This window comes from Dendropsophus ebraccatus, chromosome 3, assembly GCF_027789765.1.
Source record: "Dendropsophus ebraccatus isolate aDenEbr1 chromosome 3, aDenEbr1.pat, whole genome shotgun sequence".
Lineage (NCBI taxonomy): Eukaryota > Metazoa > Chordata > Amphibia > Anura > Hylidae > Dendropsophus > Dendropsophus ebraccatus.
The window spans coordinates 80219870-80243700 of record NC_091456.1 but is presented as its reverse complement, the minus strand read 5'-3'; the positions used below and the strand labels follow the sequence as shown (position 1 = coordinate 80243700).

Below are 23831 nucleotides of genomic sequence, written 5' to 3'. Positions count from 1 at the left end.
AACACAAAGGGGCAGATGCATTATGAGCCCCCTTTTTTCTGTGCAACTATAATTTTAAATTCCTCCTTGTTCACACACAAGTTCAAATTTTTTTTGCCTAATTTTTGGGTAACTGTAGCAAAGATGTAAGCAATGCCGTGTACTCTCACCGCTTTCTCTCTGCCCACACGGTATAGGGGGTGTAAAACCTAAAAGAAAATCAATTAATTTTTGAGTAAGGGGGGGGATCCTTGCACAAAAATTCCCCATTTTTTTGGCGGTTTGCTCCTGACCTTCATGCATTTGTCCCTTAGTGACCACTGTCCAATCCTAGGAAGGAAAGTGCACATCAGACCTAAAATATATATACCATAATGACTTTGAGCCTCCAATAATAATGATACTTTATTAATTACTAGAAAATGTACCCGGCGCTGCCCAGGTATAAAGTGTCAGTGTGTTAATTAGATTTGTTCTAAGGTGCCCAGGAGGCCAAGCTAAAGGTATTGTTTCATCTGAGTTAATCAGTGGAATTAGTGTATACCTGTAGTGCATAGTTGGAGGGGTTCTGTATACCCACAATGTATAGTTTTTAGGGGTCTCGCATATCTGTAGTGCATAGTTGGGGGGGCTGTATACCTATAGTGTATAGTTGACGGAGGTCCTGTATACTTGCAGTGTACAGTTGGTGAAGGTCCTGTATACCTGTACTGTATAGTTTGGGGGTCCTGTATACCTGTAGTATATAGTTGGTGCTGTATACCTGTAATGTATAGTTGGTGGAGGTCTTGTTTACCTGTAGTTTATAGTTTGAGGGTCCTGGATACCTGTAGTGTATAATTGGTGGAGGTCTTGTATACCTGTAGTATATAGTTCGGGGGTCCTGTATACCTGTAGTAAATAGTTTGAGGGTCCTGTATAACTATAGTATAGAGTTGGTGGAGGTCCTGTATACCTGTAGTGTATAGTTTGGGGTCCTATATACCTGTAGTATATAGCTGGTGGAATTCCTGTATACCTGTAGTATATTTGGGGTCCTGTATACTTGTAGTATAGAGTTGGTGAAGGTGCTGTATACCTGTATTATAGAGTTGGTGTAGGTCCTGTATACCTTTAGTGTGTGGTTTTGAGGTCCTGTATACCTGTAGTGTATAGTTTGGGGTCCTATATACCTGTAGTATATAGTTGGTGGAGTTCCTGTATACCTATAGTGTATAGTTTTGGGGTCCTGTATACCTGTAGTGTATAGTTTGGGGTCCTGTATACCTGTAGTATATAGTTGGTGGAGGTCCTGTATACCTGTAGTATATAGTTTTGGGGTCCTGTATACCTGTAGTGTAAAGTTTGGGGTCCTATATACCTGTAGTATATAGTTTTGTGGAGGTCCCGTGCACTTGTAGTGTATAGTTTTGGGGTCCTGTATACCTCTAGTGTCCTGTATACCTGCAGGGTTTTATTTACCCGTATGGCAGTGTTATTCAGTCACAGTGTGTCGGTATTGGTCATGTCTGGTATGGGGGTGTTATCCAGTCACAGTATGGCGGTATTGGTCAGGTCTGGTGTGGCGGTGTTGTCCAGTCACGGTATGGTGGTATTGGTCAGGTCTGGTATAGCGGTGTTATCCAGTCACAGTATGGCAGTATTGGTCAGGTCTGATATGATGGTGTTATCCAGTCACAGTATGGTGTTATTGGTCAGGACTGGTGTGGCGGTGTTACCCAGTCACAGTTTGCCGGTATTGGTCAGGTCTGGTATGGCAGTGTTATCCAGTCACAGTATGGCGGTATTGGTCAGGTCTGGTATGACAGTGTTATCCAGCACAGTATGGTGGTATTGGTCAGGTCTGGTATGGCAGTGTTATCCAGTCACAGTATGGCGGTATTGGTCAGGTCTGGTATGACAGTGTTATCCAGCACAGTATAGCGGTATTGGTCAGGTCTGGTGTGGCAGTGTTATCCAGTCACAGTATGGCGGTATTGGTCAGGTCTGGTGTGGCAGTGTTATCCAGTCACAGTATGGCGGTATTGGTCAGGTCTGGTGTGGCGGTGTTACCCAGTCACAGTATGGCAGTATTGGTCAGGTCTGGTATGGAGGTGTTATCCAGTCACAGTATGGCGGTATTGGTCAGGTCTGGTATGGCGGTGTTATCCAGTCACAGTATGGCGGTATTGGTCAGGTCTGGTATGGAGGTGTTATCCAGTCACAGTATGGCGGTATTGGTCAGGTCTGGCAGTGTTATCCAGTCAAAGTATGGCGGTATTGGTCAGCTCTGGTATGACAGTGTTATCCAGCACAGTATGGCGGTATTGGTCAGGTCTGGTGTAGCAGTGTTACCCAGTCACAGTTTGGTATACCTGTTGTGCCCTGTATATACATGTACTGTATGGATGGAGTAGGGGGTCCTGTATATACATGTACTGTATGGATGGAGTAGGGGGTTCTGTATATACATGTACTGTATGGATGGAGTAGGGGGTCCTGTATATACATGTACTGTATAGATGGAGTAGGGGGTCCTGTATATACATGTACTGTATAGATGGAGTAGGGGGTCCTGTATATACATGTACTGTATAGATGGAGTAGGGGGTCCTGTATATACATGTACTGTATAGATGGAGTAGGGGGTCTACCAGTTATTACTGTGGATGTTGTGAGGCAGCTTCCCTAGCAACCATTGCTCCCTGTGAAAATGAAAGCAGTAATCCTATTGGTTGCTAAGGCTCCAACTGCCGTGTCTGCTGCAGCTAATTATATCACCTGTGTTTGCAGTGAGGAGATTTTCCCATTCATCTCTATGGGGCGCCTCTCTTTTCCCTCCCCCTGCCCTCCTGTACATCTGGCGGGGAAGGGACCTTCGCAATAACCTTCCCGGGCACCCAATGTATCTGTGTGCCAAATTTGGGGTCAAACGGTTCAGGCGTTTGGAAGTCTATAGAGGACAGACAGACAGACAGACAGAAGGACAGACAGACAGACAGACAGACAGACAGAAGGACAGACAGACAGACTTTGATTTTTATGATATAGATGCATTAAAAGCAAAGACACCATTCTAACAAAGACAGGCCAAAGAGAGCATTTTAGAAACGATGTGGACCAGGCCCTAAGTTTCTAACTGAACATCAATAATAAATAATATATATCTTCATAAATGTTCCGCTTAACTATTCCAGCTGTGGGTATAAGTGTAATGGCAGTATTGATTTAAATGGGCACTGTCGTTACCAATAAATAGTGTTAAATCAGCAGGGGAGATGATAAACCATATCTTTGCAATTTACTTCATTTATTTTTTCACCTGTTTTCTATATGAAATAAAATGCTATAAAATCAGAAACTTTCTCTCTTATGGAATCAGCGCACAAATTCAGCTCTGCATCCCCCCACCTAACCCCCCCCCCCCCAGCGGACTCGGATGCTGAATCCCATCTGCTGTCTCTTTCAATGGAAGGCCTTTTTGCGCCTCCACTCTCCGCGCCTCTGATATTAGCTCTATGAGGTACACAGGGAGCTGCTGTCAGTAAGTGCACTGAGTACACCTACTAATACTATACACTGAACAATTTTACTATAAAGTGGCCAACTCCTATCATTTCTCTAAACTGAGGTTCTCTTTGTTCCTTTTTGATGCCTAATTAGTATACAAACATATTTTAGCCACCTGTTAGAGGACAGCTGGGTCACAGTATAGGGACTCAGAGTAACCTTTGTGGTATAAGTATACTTAGGCAAGATTCACACATAATGGCTCTGCAGCGGATTTCATGCTGCAAATTTGCAGAGAAATCCGCTGTAGATCCATTGTCTTGTATTTTCTATGACAATACATACTGATAGCGGGATGTCAAGATGTGTATGTAAGTTAACGCTCTGCCGGCTGGAGCATACTGTACCTGCTCCACGATCTGGCTTGCTTCAGGGGTTCCTAGCTGGACGTACCGCATAGCCAATCATTGCGCTGCCCTGCCACAGCCACTGATTGAGCTTCTGAAGCAAGCCGGAGCGAGGAGGAGGTGATGTATGCTTTGGTCGGCGGGGGGTTTACTTACATAATCGCAGCGGGATGTCAATCCCATTATGATTATGTATTCTCATAGAAAATATAAGGCAATGGATCCGCAGCAGGTTTCACTGTGAATGCACAGTGCGAAATCTGCTGCAAATCCATTACGTGTGAATCTAGCCTTAGGCGGTGTGGATCATCTTCAGTAAGCAGACTGGCACAGCTGGCAGGTACATAGCCCAGGGTTCCTCAGGCTTTCACTCAGCACATGGGAATTGGGGTCCTGGCTTAGCATGTGTTGTGTTTTATCCTGGGCTAGCTGTTACTAAAGACAGATTTACTCTAACAACAGGCAGTGAACAGCAGATTGCAGAGATGCGAGTCACCAAGTGACTAAGACTTTACGGCTATTTTTCTAGGGTTAGGGCTCGTTCCCACTGAGCAAAAGCAGCTGAATTTCTGCGCTGAATCAGCGCTGAAATAGCGCTGAAATTTCAGCCGTTAAAATAGGTGCAGAGCTAATTTCCATTGTGTTGAATGGAAATTCTGCTCTGCAGTTCACACAGTGGAATTTCCGCACTGAACTAATCCGCTTTCCGCCAGAAGAATGAACATGTTCATTCTTCCGCTAGCGGAAGCCTATACAAATCAATGGGGCTCTGATTTTCTGTTTCAGCGCGGATTCAGCGCGGAATACAAGCGTAATACAAGCGAAAATTACTCGCTGAATCAGCGCGGAAATGGAGAAAAGGGGGGGAGGAGGATTCTAGTATATGTTCTGGTATAGTCTAGTTTACTCACCAAATACTCGCTGAATTTCAGCGCTGAATGCATGCGGATTCAGCGCGGATTCCTCGAGTATTCCGCGCTGAATTTGTCAAGAGCTGATTACGAGCTGAACACTTTCCTAGCAGAATACGCAGGGATTCTGCTTGCATTCTGCTTATATTCTGCTCGGAATTCAGCGTCAGTTGATTTCAGGCGGAAATATTTCCTTGCGTAATCCGCTCCTTTTGCTCTGTGTGAACGTAGCCTAAGGATTATTGTTTTGTAAATAAAGCAATATACAAATATGTTAGGAATTACACAGGCTATTAAATGGAGGGTAACTGTTTGAAACAACAAGGACCATTTAATTAAGAGCATCCATAACTCCTTTACAAATATTTAATGGATTAGTATTTGTTTCTTTTTCTGTTTGGCATTTCTATTAAAACAACATAAAATAAAGGAAAGAATGATGTATATGTATTTAAACCAAGTTACAGAAGTACATTTTACAAGGACACATCCCTTCAGCAGGGAATATTATAAGATTTATTACATATTTGGTGGATGGAGATATTTCATCATTCCGGCTATTAATAATCTTAACTACTATAGATATTCAGTCTGGTCGTTGACACAAAAGAATGTGTTTTCAGCATGACAAGGAAATAATACATTAGGTGGGTTACACAAACCTTTAGCCAGCTGCTAGAAAACTGCTAATTTATTTATTTATTTATATTGTTTTACATGTTTTTTTTGTTTGTTTGTTTGTTTTTTTGTTTTTTTTTTTGTTTTTTTTTGGGGGGGGGGGGTTAAAATTGGTTGTACATGTGAAATCTACAGTAGCAGGAGTCCCGCTGGTCTATAGAGGGAGAATTTCAGCACTGCAACCCCCTTAGACTGTCCATATATCCTCGCGGGGCATGTGCACGAGTTGTCTTCATGAGACAACTTCTTTAAGAATTACGTATGTTTTATATTTGAATGGCCTTTGGCCCTGTGCTAAACTGACTTTTCAACTTAAATCAGACACTACACTTTCTTTTGTTATAACAGCTCCCATTGCTTTCAGAACACTTGCTTAAAGGGGGTTTCCAGTGCTTAGGCAATGATGTCCTATCTTTTGTTCTTTGGCAAAGCCACAGTACCTGAATGTCACTGTATACATCTGGGTGCTGCAGATCCACCGATCAGCTGATCTGCAGGGTTTTAGCACCCCACTGATCAGACATTGATGGCTTACCTTAGGAATACATTTGGCATTTGTACCTTAAAGCGACCCTGTACCCACAATCTGACACCCCCCCCCCCCCCCCAAACTGTTTGTACCTTCATTTAGCTGCTTTTAATCCAAGATCTGTCCTGTGGTCCATTCGGCAGGTGATGCAGTTATTGTACTAAAAAAATACTTTTAAACTTGAAGCCTGTGCCAAATGGGAGTATCTGTGCCCTAACTTTGCACCACCCCTCTATACCTCCTCCCCACCCTCTTCATCATTAGGAATGCCACTGAAACATTTTCTCCATGCTGAACATTGCTCAGGTCCTTAACGATCCAGCCCATGTGCCAGGCTGCCACAGGTGGGGAATAGGAGGCAATCTGCCTGGAGCATTCCTAATGCTGAAGAGGGTGGGGAGGAGGGACAGAGCAATGGTTCAAAGTTAGGGCACAGATACTCCCATTTGGCACAGGCTTCAAGTTTAAAAGTATTTTTTTAGGACAATAACTGCATCACCTGCCGAACGGACCACAGGACAGATCGTGGATTAAAAGCAGCTATCCGAAGGTACAAGTGGTTTGGGGGGGTCAGATTGTGGGTCCAGAGTCGCTTTAAGAATAGGCCATCAATTACTAAGAGGGCATTCACCCATTCCATAATGATAGTCAATGCAGGGACGATGTGCTACAGATACGAATTCTAAAAGCTCTGAAACTGCTTAGAAGCTCCCAGCATCATGATGAATAATGATGCCGGGAGCTTCTAAACAGTTTTGTAGCTTTTGGCATGATCTTCTATTATCTGAACTCCGTTCTGTAGCACAAAATCTGTATTAAGGAACTGTGCATCAAACGTGTGAATGCCCCCTTAGTCCCTGCAAACAACTTACAATTTTTTACTGAAATCACAGCTTATTATTATTATTATTATTATTATTATTGACAGTAATGACAATTAGAATATTTACAATATAGTGACATATATAAATTCCAGTGCTAAGTATTTTAAAAAAATGTGTATTATGCGTTTCTTTCTAGTGACATTGTTGGGTTCACTCATTTGTCCAGCACCAGTACCCCTTACCAGGTAGTAGATTTCCTAAACAAACTCTACACCACATTTGATGACATCATTGACAACTATGATGTGTATAAAGTGGAGACAATCGGTGATGCCTGTAAGTAATCTTAATAATACTCATGGTAGCACAGTAGCTAATAATACTTCAAGACAATTATAGGTGAAAGGAAAGTTCCACCAATAGCTGAAGGCTAGTTGGACCAACAATCTGTCATGTTTGGATGGAGCTTACCTTTGAAGAACCTTTGTAGAACCAGAAAAAGCTGCTATGTGCGCCTTTATGTAAAATGAAAAGCACAATATTGCAAACAGCAGTGGGCACTAACAGATCTGTAAAATATACGTTTATAATTCACATGTATATATTGTTTTAAAGAGGTTGCTCAAGGACTTCTGGCCAGTACAGAGAGTCACAGCTCAATGTGTCCATCAATCACATGACTGCCTTCTCTCTGTGAGCGCTCAGATGGCCTGGGATACACAGGACTTCCTGTTTTCTGACTGTTTCCTGTTTTTTGGGAAACAAAAATGAGTCAGAAAACAGCAAAGTGCTGTGTTTTCAATCTTAACTAAAAAAAAATAAAATAATGAATGTAAATTGCAAACTTGCTTCAAATCACATCTACTGTTGATTTAGATTTTGTAATAAGTTATAACGACAGGTACTGTACACTTTAAACTTACAAGTTCCTGGCAAGCCTGCCAGGTAAAGTATACTTAAATTTTATATCAGAGGTAGAAACCCCTTTGTTGCAATCTTGTAGACATTCTAATAGTATGCAGAACCATTTTAAAATACTATTTGTTCATTCTATGTTCTATGTAGATATGGTTGTCTCTGGAATCCCCAAAGAGAATGGTATTTACCATGCAAGTGAAATTGCAAGTATGGCATTAGACTTAGTTGCTGTGTGCAAGACTTTTCGTATACCACATAAGCCCAACACTCAGCTAAGGATACGTGCAGGAATTCATTCAGGTATGTCTATATTGCATTGAATCGTATCTTCCAAGACTGGCATGTACAATTACAATCTAGTTAAGGTATAATGTGTGCGAATAAAGGAATATGGATTATATCTCCTACTGCATATAAAATAGCTTGGAGTCAATGCTTTCCTTTTATTAGTATGTTGCTCTTATTGTTCACCAATATGTGTAAATATGTGACCAGTAATTCTTCTTCATAGAGATAGTTGTTTGCCCAAATTTTAGAAGACTTATGCTCGTTCCGAAGATGTTTCCAAAATCTGGAGATAACTAAAAATGTTATTCTGAAGCTTGTTAACTGGCTTATAAAAGCTACATAGCATTGTACACTGTATATGGCTAGCAGGCCAAGATTATAATAAGAGGCATAAGTATTATTGTTTTTGCATCATTATTCTGGCGTATTTTGTTTTTATGCGCAGGGTGTAAAATTTATGAAACAATTTGTGCTATTTCTGAGCATTTTAGGCTGTTTTAAAAACATTTCTGTTTTTAAAACAGTGTAAAATGTTCAGAAATAGCACAAATTGTTTCATAAATGTTACACCTTGCGCAGAGGGGGGGTAGTTTAAGTAGCTACTTTTTTAGCTAGATTTATCATGTATTTTTTTTATTTTGCACAAAAAATATTGCACAGCAGTACTCCAGTCAGACCCTGGTGTAGTTTGTTAGCCATTTTTAGCAAAAAAACAATATGTATCAGGGCCTGTGTTCCTAATGATATTTTTGTGCATGGATCGGAGATTTTTGTGCAGCATGTGAGACGTGCACAAGTGCAAAAATTATTTAGCAAATTATACATTTTCCCCTTCAGTTTATGTCTAAAAGTTAGTTTAGTTATGCAACGACCCACATCTTACTCACAGGTTCTCCTGGTCTTCTTCTCATGACAGTCTTATCTCGGCTACATCATCTTTAATATTCTAAATAGAAATCCAAAAAATGGGTACCGGCACTCCAATGTAAAGGTGAAGCAACGTTTCAACGCCACAATAAGCGCCGTTTTCAAGCTATTGATCAAGCTTGAAAACAGCGCTTATTGTAGCGTTGAAACGTTGCTATCTTTTTTGTTCCTGTCAGCTGATAATAAACCACTAACTTCACCTTTACATTGGAGTGCCGGTACCCATTTTTTGGATTTCTATATTGTGCACTAATCTCCTACGTGCTGGGGTGGCACCCACTCCCTCACCTTTCCGAGTGCTGTGGACTTTTTGTTTTGTAATATTCTGAATAATTGCTGCTTCATAACTAAATGACTTGTATGATTTATAGGTCCTGTAGTTGCCGGTGTTGTTGGAACAAAAATGCCCAGATACTGCCTGTTTGGAGACACAGTCAACACTGCATCAAGAATGGAATCCACCAGTGAAGGTGACATTCTTTTCTCCATTACGGGTTACATTTTAATGAAATTATTATGCTGAATGCAGAAACATTTATGGAGAACCTAAGAGGATTGTTTACTCAAGCTAAAGTAGGTGAAATATATGTAACAGGGTGAAAAGATAAAAGACACTTCATATTCTTTGACATTTTCTTACACCATCAGACTAAACATAACTTCAAAGTTATCAGTGGTGTGAGAAAAAGTGACAAGTGACTACTGACAGTGCATTCTGTTACCTATAGACTTCCAAGGAATTGTGGTCTCACTGTGTACAAATACTACAAAAATATTGATTGTGTAACTGTATTTTAAGGATAGTTTATTCATTGTTGGATTGGGTTGAGTCCTAGATAGTATTTCACTAAAGAATACTTAAAAATATAGAATAGTACAGAAGAAGGAGATAGACATGTTCTTAATTGTCTTTGACCAGTTGATTTATGTCCCATTGGAAATAGTATAGTAGGGTCCATCATTTGTAAATCATATTGCAACTTTGGACAAAATTGTTAGATTGTGAGAATGTGAGGAAGGAGAAATTATTTTGACAGAAAAAAGATATGCTCATATTGGTCAGAATAAGAATAGAGGCTAAGGACAGAGGGAAATCAAGCGATGCTGGACTGTGAGAAGAGGGGTCTGATAAGGTTATAGGGTACAATACTATATGCCAGTGGTTCTCAACCTGTAACCCTTAAGAGGTGCACAGCACAGGTACAGTGATACACAGCAGGCATATAGTTGTCTTGTTATATGCTGATGCTTAGACGTTCCCTTAGTTTTTTGAGCAATGTGTATGCATTTTTCTTTGAGAGGACTAAACCCATAAATAGAGATAAGTGAAGAGAATCCAGCGAATCAAAATTTGATGTGAATCGGGCCATTCATTTGCAAAAAAAAAAAAAAAAAAAGGCAGCTGCACATACTGTCTGGAGTGTAACTGTAACTGGGATTAACCTGATTGACTGGCTGATTGACATTTTTTTTTAAATTGTGATTTTACAATTTTTTACACTTTCACACAAATACCAATACCAAACAAACAATACCAAATTTGTCCTTCTGTAATAGTCCCAGTACAGTAGCTACTATAGTTTGGCTGTTTTATTGAAATTTGTTAATGAATTTCCAGCTGCTCTGCTCATCTCTACCAAAAAAACTATATATTTTTTTATTTAATTTTGGTTGCTAATCTAAAAGAGATTTCACTATATATATTTTTTTTTTTCTAGCGCTGAAAATCCAATGTAGCTCCAGTGCTCATGATTTATTGAAACAGATTGGAGGATATAAACTGGTATGCCGTGGGACATTATCAATCAAGGTATTTATATAAAAAACTTTAAACAAACAAAACATACTGTATCCAATACCAAGTATATGCTACATGTCAGTAGTTAGGAAGTATTACCATTCTCTTATGTGTTTTGTAGCACCTGCTATGTTTTCTCATATTGGGATTTATATAATTTACAACCAATACCATTTAGGTTTTTTAAAATTAGTTCTGGGGCATTTTAAAAATAGAACCCACACCGGAAAGTACATGTACCCGAAAATTAAAATGTGTGTTCTTACTGTATGGATACAATACCTGTGAGGGTTTTTGACTTTCAACTTTTTTTTATTTTGGTACATACAATATATATTTTTATTAAGATTGTGCTAAAATAAGATACAAATTTTCCCCTTCAGTCTGCACCCAGTACCCCATAATGAAATACAAAAACAGAATCTTATAAATGTTTGTACATTTATTAACCCCTTCACATCCACACAACGTATATATACGTTCCTGCTGCACATGCCCAATGCAGCAGTAACGTATATATACGTTCCAAAAGTGATGGGGCTTTTGATGTGTAAGGGCCCACTGTAGTAAGAGCGGTCCCGCACACACCAGTGTGCCTAGGGCCGATCCCGCAGCTGCCTGTCTTTAACTCCTTAAAGTAGGGTAGTCAGTAGAGACGAGCGACCCTTTCGGACTTTTGGTCCGAAAGCAGTTCGCTCGATCGTGATGCCTGTGATGCCGGCTGCATAGTTGCGATCCCGGGAATATGCGAGCAGGATATTCCAGGGAATCGATCTGGAATTCCCTGGAATATCCTGGCCGCATATTCCCAGGATCGCAACTATGCACCCGGGATCACAGGCATCACGATCGACTGCAGATGCCGTCAGACCAAAAGTCTGATGGTCTGCGCATCTCTAGTAGTCAGTAACAGGACAAGCCCCTGTCAATGACTGATAGGGATCCCGATCGCTTGTACCGACGGGCAGGGGTAAGTCACTTACCTCCATCCTGTCGAATCAGTGTTCTGTCTAAAGAGTCTGCTCTCAGGCAGACGCTATGTACAGATCGCCGATAACACCGATCTATGCTATGCTATGGCATAGCATAGATCAGTATATGCAATCTAATGATTGAATGTTTTACAGTAAAATACAAGTGTAAAAAAGTGTAATGGAAAAAACTTAGTTTTTAAAATCCTTAACCCTTATAAAACCCCCAAAAGTAAAAGTTTAATATACCTCCTTGCCCATTATAAAAATAAAAATATGTAGAAAAAAAAGAAATAAATAAACATATTACATGTTGTAGCATGCTGAATTGTCTGATCTATTAGTATAACATTATTGTTCCAGCACGCTGAACCACGTAAACTGAAAAGAAAAAAAAACACACTAGGATTGCTGATTTTTTAAAATTATGTATCAGGAAAAATTTATAAAAAGCAATCCGAATTTTCTTACACCAATATGATATTAATACAAACTAGAGATCATGGCGCAAAAAACGACACCCCAACCAGCCCTGTAGGTGGAAAAGTATATATAGCTATAGCTCTTAGAAGGTGGGGAGGAACATTGAATTCATTTGACTTGGGCATCTTGGCACAAATGACCTCGGTCATGAAGGGGTTAAAAAGAAAAAAAATATTTTCACATGGATATTAGTATACAGGTTCTCTGGTATGACACTTGAAGTGTAGCTCTGATGGCTTCCTATTTCTCATTGTGGTGTGCCCCTGGATAGTGTTGTAGTGTTGGGATGGCTGGTCACTTGCTAGATGGAAGTGTGACACCACTACTGTGTTGGATGGCTGAGATTCAGCCAGGCCTTAAGGTTTTTTCATGTGACGCCAGTGCCTGGTGGGCACACAGGTGTGATGCTATGCCTGCTTTTAGAGTGTAAGGCCGGTTGTACCCTTTTCCCCTGTGGTCGGTGTCCTGTCGGGTTGCTGCCGGGTACCTTGGGATAGTCTTGTCACAGATGACCAGAGTGGTGTAATGACCGTCCCGAGTAATAGTAGGACCCGCCACCCACAGAAAGGGGAGATGTCCCAAGGTTGCGGTGGAAGTGCTGTGCAAGTGGTAGTGAATAATCACAGACTCAGTTGATAATGTTGACTGGGTTAAATACTTGTGAAGCAGGTAATACAACAAATCTTAAGGTATACTTGATACAGTTCCAATAAATACACGAACATAGAACCACCAGATCTGTGTGATAAGTGCTGAGTAGGATGAAGTAGAGTTTATAAGGTTGTACTGAGGTAGCGTAGTGGAGAGGAGAGTGCTGTGAGAGTCTCAACCCAAGTAGTAATGTGCTCTGTTGGGAGATTGGAGTGCACTTGTAGAAGAAAAAGACAACCTGTGCCTGTGTATTGACCTTTCCTATAGTCTTCACACCACCTTATGGCCACTAGCTTTGGCTGAACCATACTAATAGGTGACACAGGGCCCAGACCTTGTTACCTGGGATGAGAGGAATGGTCAGAATTTTCTGGTTATACCCGCGAGATGGAGATGGAGTTCATTGACTTTCAGTAACTTTGCTCCACCCAGATCAGTTTCTAGCTCTTTGGCTCTTTTGATACTGTCCTGCACTGTAGTTACTCCTAGTCCTCGGTGTGGGTTGAGGTGATCTATTGGCTAGACCTCTCCTGAAGGGTTTAGCACTGCATCACTTAGCGTGTGGGTCTTCAAGAAAGAAGTTTGTAAGCCTGCTCTGTCCTGCGTCCCTCCCATGCGGGGTACTGACTAAGACTACTACTCTTCCGTAGAGGGGACCTGGCAGAGGGCCAGGGCCCAGGTAGAACCACGGCGGAGAGCTATCTGAGCTGTGTTCTTTCTCCACTGAAGCTCAACTAAACTGCTCCTCACCCAAGGGACTAACTTTTTAACCAGCGTGTAAGGTGCACTGTGGTTGGGTGGAAAGAGTGCAATAAAAGAGTGGATAGGAGAGAGGTGATAGGACAGAAGAAAGGAAAGATCCTTCTGGTCCACAGAATATGGTACACACCCATACAATAACCCTTTGGGACACCTCAGCTGTGCGGCTTCCATACTTCAGTTATACAATACAGCGACATCTTGTGGTCATCTTTAGCAATACTGTAGCTGCAATAAGACCACAAAAAGTACAGACTTTTACAAAGAGTGTGAATAGTAACACCACCCCTAGTAGGACACCACAACATTAATGATCATCTCGATTGGAGTCCAGCTGTCCTTCAGCTAACTGCCCAGCAAACTAAGGGCCCTATTACACCAACAGATTATCTGACAGATTTTTTTAAGCCAAAGCCAGGAATGAATCTCAGTCTTTCCTTTGTTACCTGTTCTGTGTTTATAGTCCATTCCTGGCTTTGGCTCAAAAAATCTGTCAGATAATCTGTTGGTGTAATGGGGCCCTAAGCGTGCCTTTACACAGAGAGATTTATCTGGCAGATTTTTTAATCCAAAGCCAGGAAAGAATTTGAGAAAAGGAGAAATGTCAGTATTTCCTTTATGACCTCTGTTTATAGTCTGTTCCTGGCTTTGGCTTTAAAAATCTGTCAGATAAATGTGTCTGTGTAAAGGCACCCTAAGCAATCAGGGGAGAATGTGGTCATTCTGGCTAAGCTTCAAAGATCCTGTGTGCAGATGGGAGAAACTTTCAGAAGGTTAACAATTACTGCAGCAGTCCACCAATCTGGGCCTTTTGGCAGAGTTGCCAGAAAGAAGCCTTAAAAAAAAACCAAAAAAAAAAACTAAAGGACTCTCAGACTGTGATAAATAAAAAAGTTTCTCTGGTCTGACGAAACCAAGACAGTACTCTCTGGCCTCAAATCTAAGCATCTAATGCTGGGTTTACACGGAGCGATTATCGGGCGAATTTTCGCGATAACGATCGAATTCGATGATAATTGTACGTGTAAACGCGGCGAACGATCGAAAAATCGTTCATTTTGATCTTTTAACAGGTTCATAAATAGTTGTTAGCCGATGGCAAAAAATATGCCGATAGTTCCGTGTAAACAGTCGTCGCGCGATAGTCCGGCCGCCCGCAGCCCCGCCCGCCGCCTGGCCCCCTGCTCGCAGCCCGGCCCCCCGCTCATCCGCAGCCCCCTGCGCCGGCTCGATCGCCTCCCACGCCGCCGCTCCGATCGCCACCCCCACCCGCCGCCGCTCCGATCGCCACCCCCGTTGCTCCGATCGCCACCCCCACCTGCCGCCGCTACGATCGCCACCCCCACCCGCCGCGGCTCTGATCGCCCCCACCGCCGCGGCCAAGAACATATGTTACCTGCTCCGCCCTGCAGGTCTTCGGACATCCCCGGCTCCCCTCTTCAGCGCACGGGCTGCGGGCGGGCCGGGCTGCGGACGTACGATCGCAAAACGATTTTTCCATACGATATATCGTACCGTCTAAACGCTGATCGTTATTAAAAAAAAACGTTACTTCGAAATCGTTAATCGTACGATTGGGCCAATAATCGCCTCGTAAAAACTTAGCATTAGGGGCCATTTACACAGAAAGATTATCTGACAGATTAGCTGCCAAAGATTTGAAGCCAAAGCCAAGAATGGATTTGAAAAGAGGAGAAATCTCAGGCTTTCCTTTATGACCTGATCTCTGTTTATAGTCTGTTTCTGGCTTTGGCTTCAAATCTTTGGCAGAATCTGTCAGATAATCTTTTTGTGTAAATGGACCCTAAGGGTGCGTTTACACAGAAAGATTTATATGACAGATTTTGGAAGCCAGAGCCAGGAATGGATTTAAAAAGGGAATAGATCCCAGTCTTTCCTTTATGACCTTATCTCTGTTTATAGTCTGCTCCTGGTTTTGGCTTGAAAGATCTGTCAGATAAATCTGTCTGTGTAAACGCACCATTAGCCAATCATGTTTTAAGGAAACCAACCTCTGCTCATCACCAGCCCATATTCTTAAGGACCATCAACCCAGCTGGGTCATCAACAAGAGAAGCATAGTCAGTCAGGCACAGGATCAGAGCAGGTCAGGCCATCAGCATCTGCAATGTGAGAAGCGAGCAGTACAGAAAGAGTCAGGCAAGCAAGCGTAATCCAAAGAACAGGCAAGAGACAGTATACACAGAATAAAATACCAATAACAAACACAGGAACACACCTATGCTCAGAAACATGAGGATCCAACACCACTGGAAGAGGGAATATTTTAGTTTTTCCTCTTCGGTAAATTAGCAAAGATTTCTAAAATTTTGTTTTATTTTCCAGTTCTTGCACAGAGCTGCAACACAACAAAATGTAAAAAAAAAGGGAACAGGTCTGTAGACTTTCTAAGTGCATTGTACAATAGGAATCGATTTTGGACCCTCTTAGTACAAGTGTTCCTTCAAGTTACAATATGTTATACAATATTTTAAGTGCACAATTTTTCTCTAGCCATTTAATTTGAAATATGGTTAAATATACAATGGCATAGACACTTTCTCTTTTAAAGGTCCAGCAGCAAAGTGCCGTTTTCTAAAATGGTTGCATGTAAACTTTGACTATCACAATCCATGCCCCCTCTTAGTGAACATGGTGAAAACAAGGAAAACACGCCAATCCCATAATGTTAGGAAGTGAAGTATGGGCTCTGTATTTGGATGTAGTGCATAGACAATATCCACATTACTACAGTCCATGCACTGGCTGACTAGTAGTGCCCCTCTGAAGAACAGTACCATGCTACGTGCTCTGTAAGGAAATGTCCACACAACAGAATCCTCCACTCTATGCACAGGCAGATTCCGCTGCCCTCGTGAAGAATGAACCGCCGTGAGCGGGGGTGAGCTGCGGAATCCACGATGGGTGATCCACCAGAATTCCGTAATGTACCCTAAGGTTACAAACCCACTTGCCGGATCTGCAGCGAGTCTCCTTGCTGCGTTTTTGCAGGGAGACTCGCTGCAGATCCCGGCCCTATACTTTTCAATAGCAGAGAAACTCGCAGCAGGGATGTACATCCCTGCTGCGATTTTGTCTGCAGCCCGCCCCATTAACCCCCCGGCCGCCGGACATTATACATTACCCGGTCCCCGTTCCTGCTTGCTTCGGGGCCCCCGGTGTCTTCACGGCCCGCCCGGCCAATCAGTGCGCTGCGGCGGGGCAGCGCACTGATTGGCCGGGCGGAACGTGCCGGGAGCCGCTGAAGCAAGCAGGAGCCGGGATCAGGTAATGTATATCCTGCCCGCCCCCCTGCAGCCCCGATCGCCCCCGGCCGCACGATCGCCCACAGCCCCCGGCCGCACGATCGCCCCCGGCCGCCACGATCGCCCCCAGCCCCGCAGCCCCCGGCCGCACGATCGCCTGCAGCCCCGCAGCCCCCGGCCGCATGATCGCCCGCAGCCCCGCAGCCCCCGGCTGCACGATCGCCCGCTGGGGGCAATCGTGCGGTCGGGGGCTGCAGGGCTGCAGGCGATCGTGCGGCCGGGGGCTGCGGGGCTGGGGGCGATCGTGCGGCCGGGGGCGATCATGTGGCCGGGGGCTGCAGGGCTGGGGGTGATCGTGCGGCCGGGGGCGATATACATTACCTGATCCCGGCTCCTGCTTGCTTCAGCGGCTCCCGGCACGTTCCGCCTGGCCAATCAGTGCGCTGCCCCGCCGCAGCGCACTGATTGGCCGGGCGGGCCGTGAAGACCCCGGGAGCCCCGAAGCAAGCAGGAACGGGGACCGGGTAATGTATAATGTCCGGCGGCCGGGGGGTTAATGGGGCGGGCTGCAGACAAAATCGCAGCAGGGATGTACATCCCTGCTGCGAGTTTCTCTGCTATTGAAAGTATAGGGCCGGGATCTGCAGCGAGTCTCCCTGCAAAAACGCAGCAAGGAGACTCGCTGCAGATCCGGCAAGTGGGTTTGTAACCTAATTGTGATCTGTTCCTTTGAACACCATGTGATGACAGGATCCTGAAGAACTCTTGTCCTCAGTAATATATGGCTTCCAGCAGTCTTCCCCACTTATTTTATCTGTATATGTAATCTGCCTCTTTCATTTATTTCATATTTTCAGCTGACACTGTGCAACTTTAGAACCATTTACTGGTTTTCTATAAAGGGGTATATGTATCGTTCTTCTTGTGTCAAAAAGGTGTTTTACAGACAGCGTATATTTTTCTCACAGCTTGTATCAAGCAGTTTGCATTATTTTTGAGCAGTTTTACCAGTATTTTTTTCACTCAATGGGGGAGGGGGGGTTATGTTAGCTACTTGTTAATTCATATTTATAATGTGCAGGGTTTTTGTTTTTTTTGTGAAAAAATAATTGTGCAGCAGTACAGCAGTCAAACCTTCGCGTAGTTTGTTAGACATTTAGCCTTCTAATGACAGCACTGGATTTCTTTACATGTTTTGATAGTTCCTTTAGCCAATACCAATGATTTGCTTTGCAGCTGTATAATCTACATTTTTTCACACAGGGCAAAGGAGATATGACAACGTACTGGCTTGAGGGCAAGACTGGCACATCAACACAGAATATCATTCCTAATACATCAGCAGTCATGCAAGAAAAAGAAAGGGAGTCATTCAACCTGATACCTGGAGTGCTGTCTACTGATGCCCTGTCAACTTCATTTTGAGAGCCAGTTAACCTTGTCTTGACTTGGAAAGTAGATGGCACCTCACAGATTTACGTCTGTAAAATATCTAACAATATAACATGGAATGTTCAACACAGTGTTAAAGTGGGTGTCACTTTATCTTGTGCATGATAATAACTGAAATATGACTGAACGATTATGGCTTATCAATTGTGGTTGCCTACTGCCAAAAACCCTGTTGAAAATCCTTTACATTTTTTATTGCATATTGTGCAACACAGTAAGAGAAGCTGTAGACTTTTGGTAGATGAAAATATGACATTAAGGTTAGGTATAATATATTACAGTATAATAAAAGCAAAAAAATGGCCACAAAATAAATAACAAATACAACATTCTACATTATGATCTATGGAAAAACAGCTTTCTGTGCACCTTTCCCTAATTTTATGGCTATATTTTGCTTTTATTTTACTGAAAACTTATTTACTTAAATGAACTTGTGCCATTTTCTTTGTTAGGCAGATTAATGTATGGTTCTTACTATATGGTCGCACCAGAAAGGTCGTATAGATAATTCTGTCAGTTGTAATAGTTCATATAGAGCACAGACAATGCAGACTATGACTATGAAACAAATACATTTCAATGTAGAGTTGTATCTGAGAACTGGAGATCTGGGATCTCCAGTCATAGCTATATATCTTTATACTTACATGTCCTTTCATATACTATATTAAAACACCATAATTTAGGATGTTAAGGAAAAATGTGTTTTCTGATTTCTCTGTATATTTACTTGATTGTGCCATAGATCAGGCACAGCATTGTGAATGAATTCTAGCTCCCATGGCTCAGTGACTTTTAGGGTCCTATTACACCAACATAAAGTGACCACCGTCTCTAACAATAAAAAGGAGGACATGGGCTGGGCAGAGTAGGTCAGCGGGCCTGATGTGGCCCAGGACTGGTCTATACACATGTCCTTCTACAGCAGTTAGAGGTAAGGGAACTCTGTTTACTAGCAGTAATAGTATTTATTGACCCTGTACTGTACTGATGAATTTGTACTTTAATATGTAATTTTCAAATATGGAGTGAGTTCAGCTTCTGAACTCACTCCATACAGTCCCAGCAGATAATGGTGGAAATAAATGCCAGTTAAGTTAAGGCACAGACTTCCATGCCATACATTTACGTCCATTGTTGTTAAGGGTTTAAACTTTTCTGTACACTAACACTGTCCCTACTCCAGCATCTCTCCCTGCTCGCTAAATGATGATATCTGAGTCGAGCATCAGGTGACCTGGGTCTATCTAGATCCAGGTCATCTCATGCGGCCGGCCAATCACTGCTGTGCCAGTAGCCAACATGGCTAAAGCATAACAGGATGTGCCAGGCCTTCCCCACATGTTAATTGGTTAGTTAAACCTGCCAAACATACAGGGAGGAGACTTGCACCTTGACCCGAGAACCACAGGGTGCTCAATGGAGCATCGAACAGTGACGAGCAGCCTAATGCTCCATCGACCAGTATGCTCAATAGAGCATGCTTGCTCAACACTAATGGGGTTCCTTTGGCCCTCCAGTTGTTGCAAAACTACCACATCCATCATGCCTTGGCAGTCCGGACATGATAGTAATTGTAGTTTTGCAACATCTAGAGGGTTACAGGTTCCCCATCCCCGTTGTAGACCCAGCCACAAAAGTATGATGCTAGGATGATAACCAACTGTTCTAGAAAGACACTAGATCACTCTGGGATAGTGCAAGATAAGGCATAAGCACAGCTCAGTTTTCAAGCCAAGACACTGTAAACATAACATATAGGATCCAGTGTTAACTTTAGTATTATGTCTTCTGAAAAGTTATCTTACATCTTTTATCCTGCAAGTATCGGAAGCTTAAAAATTTGGGATCCCCTCCAATGCAATAGATATTACATATTAAAATAACTGTAGGTGGCCTAGATTTAGATATATTATCTACTTAAAAATGAAACAGATGAAAGATATTAGTGCTAAAAATAATAAAATGTAATATAGAAAGCAATGTGAGATCTGAAATGTGAGGACTTTTATTAACAAGCTCTTGAAAATGACTTGTTTATGCATGAAAGACTGAAGACTGAATGTGAAATGCCCATAGAGCATGGAAGAAGTACATCATGGCGAAATGGGTTTTGCCTCTGGGTAGTTTTAATGAGTTGCTATTTTAAAACTTTTTCAAGGTTTTAATTTATCTTATTTATTTAGGGTTTTTTTTAAACTGCATTGGAAAAGCACCAAAAAAATAGAGGAAGCGAGTTCATTGATCCTTATTAAAAAAAAAAAAAAAAAAACATAGCTTGAGAAGAGAGTTGACACATTTCCAAGCATTTTTTTTTCTATTCTACATTTTATAATGAAGTCAGCACTGCTTCCTACATAAATGCTACAAGTATATCATCATGGGGACATATTATGTGTATGTCTGCAGTGTGTTTAGTAAGCTTTCTCTACAGCAATATAAGGAAATGAGAAAAAGTGCTGCAATGGCAAATTTGAGGACAGATATTAAATTCTGTTTAATATGCTGAGGAAATGGTATGAGTAAGTAGTTTTCCATGGCATAACATATGCAAAAATACAGGCGTGTTCTGATATGCATAAACTATCAAGGTACTATAGCATAAAAATAAAAACACGCTATAAATTCATAATTATTTTACATTATTAGTTCACATTATAATAATGAGTCAGGCTCCATGCGGGCTGGTTAGTCTCAATACACCTCCATTGCATAGAGTGGCAGAAAACTGTATGCATGACAGAAGTATCTAACCTGCTGATAGCTCCCTATAGGACACGGACCACTGAGGGTGAAGGTAAATTTCTTACCTCCATCCCATGCATTTTCCTCTATTAATAGTTCAATCCCAATGCCAATAAGTCATTTTGGTGCACTGGGGGGGATTACCGCCCCTGCTAATGATTATCATCAGAACAGGCCAGCCAGGGGGCAGCACGGCTGGGGCAGATCAGTGCACTGGTGGCAGTAGTCCCACCCCCAGTGCACCAAAATGACATAATTGCATTATGTGCCAAGGAAACTGTGCCGAGGATGGAGGTGAGAAACTTACCTTCATTCTCAGCTGCCTGTGCCTCATAGGGAGCTATTAGCAGGTACGATACTTCTAATTTACTTATAGTTTCCCTTTAATGTCAAACTGAGGGTACTTAGGCTCTAGGAAATTATTCTTTACTTCTATAGAGAACATGTCCATTTATAATTGCATTGTAAACTTAGTGCTGTTTTACATGGTTCATGGTCGCAAACAAGCTCCAAATCAGTTCTTATTTTTCAGAGCCTTTACAATTCTTATTTGGGATTTTACAAATCTCATCCACTAGTTGTGGACTGACATTCAGAGCAGAAAATGTTTTTGCTCCAGAATACCGCAGTAGATTTCATACTTTCCAATGTAGTTGGGGTGACATCCACAGGTAACACTTTTAGATTTGACTGTGCATTCCCCATTGAATAATCCACTGCATTTAGACAATCAGCCTTGCATAATATTCTATAACTATATAGATAAAGGCAACATTAAATATTTGTGCCATGTTCTTAAAGGGCACTTGCTGAATTTCTATGATTGCAAATATGAAGGGTGTTATTATATATTAATGTGATGATAAATGACATATACATTGATACAAGTAGCTAAGCTCAGTCATCTGACTCTTTAAAGTGGACACAATTCTGAAGTGTCCTCCAGCCATAGGAGGTGAAATGTCACATTGTACAATATAATAAGCTACCACAAATCGGTCCAGATTTAATAACCGTTTTAAAGGGTTTTGAGCAGAAATTGATGTGCTGGGGCTATTTACTGATGGATTATGCCTTATGCTGATAGAGCATTTTAAAGCTTAGTATTAAGTAACTGCTACGAAAAACAAATATGCCTACAACTGCTGCCGAACAATAGAGTGACCTAAATCTGAGGCTGTAGTGAGCACAATGTGTCTGAGATTAATAATGGAGAAACTACAAACAGAAATATTGCTGAAATGGTCATATTTTATGAGTATCTATTAACTTCCTTTGTTTGTTGTATAGAATTTAACTGTCATAAAGTGCAATTTATAATGTTAAATAAACAATATATTTTGCTATGTGCATCTCTTATTTCTTTGGCTTCTTCAATTCCATCATAAAAGAGAAAAAAGTGAAATATTGATGGCTTATCCTGATGACTGTCCATCTTAACCTCAAAAACTCCTTTAAACTACTGCTCTTTTGGCCTATGTTGATTAAATGGAGTTCAGTGGATATGTTTGACTTCCTCTTATCTGGGATGGATTTGGGAGAAGATAATCGGATAAGATGTAGGCACAGTATTTTTAGTACCAAATAGCTCAACATCCAGAACTTAACGCTTATGTTTTTCTCAGTCTTGGATGGATATGTGGAATCCACTCTCTTAGTGTTTTGGATGCACATATACAATATTGTATAATTATACCTCTAGTGAACAGATTTTGAACCTGCAGTCCTCCAACTGTTGCAAAACTACAATTCCCAACATGCCTGGACAGCCACAGATTTGACACAACTGCTATAGTGGTAATGAATTGGGGTATACACCAGGCCTGGCTGGGGTAACAATATAATAAAATACCTTTATATATAATAATATGGTGCGTTTAAAGGGGTTATCCAGTGCTACAAAAACATGGCCACTTTCTTTTAGAGACAACACGACTCTTGTATTCAGGTGCAGTTTGCAATTAAGCTTCATTCACTTCAATGGAACTGAGCAGCAAAACCCTGCCCAAGCTGGAGTGGGGTTGTCTCTGGAGGAAAGTGGCCATGTTTTTGTAGCACTGGATAACCCCTTTAACAAAGGGTAGTGAAACAAATATATCTGTGACCCACAGTTGATGACAATCTCATACTCTGATATTGGTGGTAACAGATAACATATACTTCTTAGCCAGCTGCAGAGAATACTCAACTTACACTGGCTGCATCGGTACAATAAACACATTAAATCCATGGGGGTGCACTTGCCATTGTTGTTAGCACGTTACACGGGACCATTGGTGAACTTTAGTATTATTTAAATGGAAAAGAGAAGGAAAGGCATGTTACTATTATGCTGCGTTTACACAGACAGATTTATCTGACAGATTTTTGAAGCCAAAGCCAGGAATGGATTTCAAAAGAGGAGAAATCTCAGTCTTTCCTTTATGACCTGTTCCCTGTTTATAGTCTGTTCCTGGCTTTGACTTAAAAAATCTGTCAGATAAATCTGTCTGTGTAAACGCACCCTCAGAAAGATGAATAAATGTATAAAGGGAGCAGCTCAGCAACAGGCAATCATTTCATTAACCTCTTAAGGTCTGAACCAATTTTCATTTGTGCACTTTCGTTTTTTCCACACTGTGTTTAAAAGGCCATAGCAATTATTTTTTTTACCTACAGACCCACGTGAGCCCTTATTTTTCATGTCACTAATTGTACTTTGCAATGACAGACTTTTTTTTTTCCATAAAATATGCTGCTAAACCAGAAAAAAA

The 23831-nt window shown here is 41.7% G+C and overlaps 1 protein-coding gene across 3 annotated transcripts in view; it reads left to right on the top strand.

Annotated features, from left to right (window-relative positions):
- The window catches only part of LOC138785775 (atrial natriuretic peptide receptor 2-like), a 94805-nt gene extending 76041 nt beyond the window's left edge, over positions 1 to 18764 (top strand). For all 3 annotated transcript variants that reach the window (XM_069962089.1, XM_069962088.1, XM_069962090.1), the window contains 5 exons: positions 7014 to 7153; positions 7883 to 8035; positions 9322 to 9420; positions 10669 to 10760; positions 18142 to 18764. In XM_069962089.1, coding sequence (XP_069818190.1) covers positions 7014 to 7153; positions 7883 to 8035; positions 9322 to 9420; positions 10669 to 10760; positions 18142 to 18303 — 646 coding nt within the window. In that variant the 3' untranslated portion in view covers positions 18304 to 18764. The remainder of the gene's footprint in view (positions 1 to 7013; positions 7154 to 7882; positions 8036 to 9321; positions 9421 to 10668; positions 10761 to 18141) is intronic.
- Positions 18765 to 23831: the final 5067 nt, after the last annotated feature.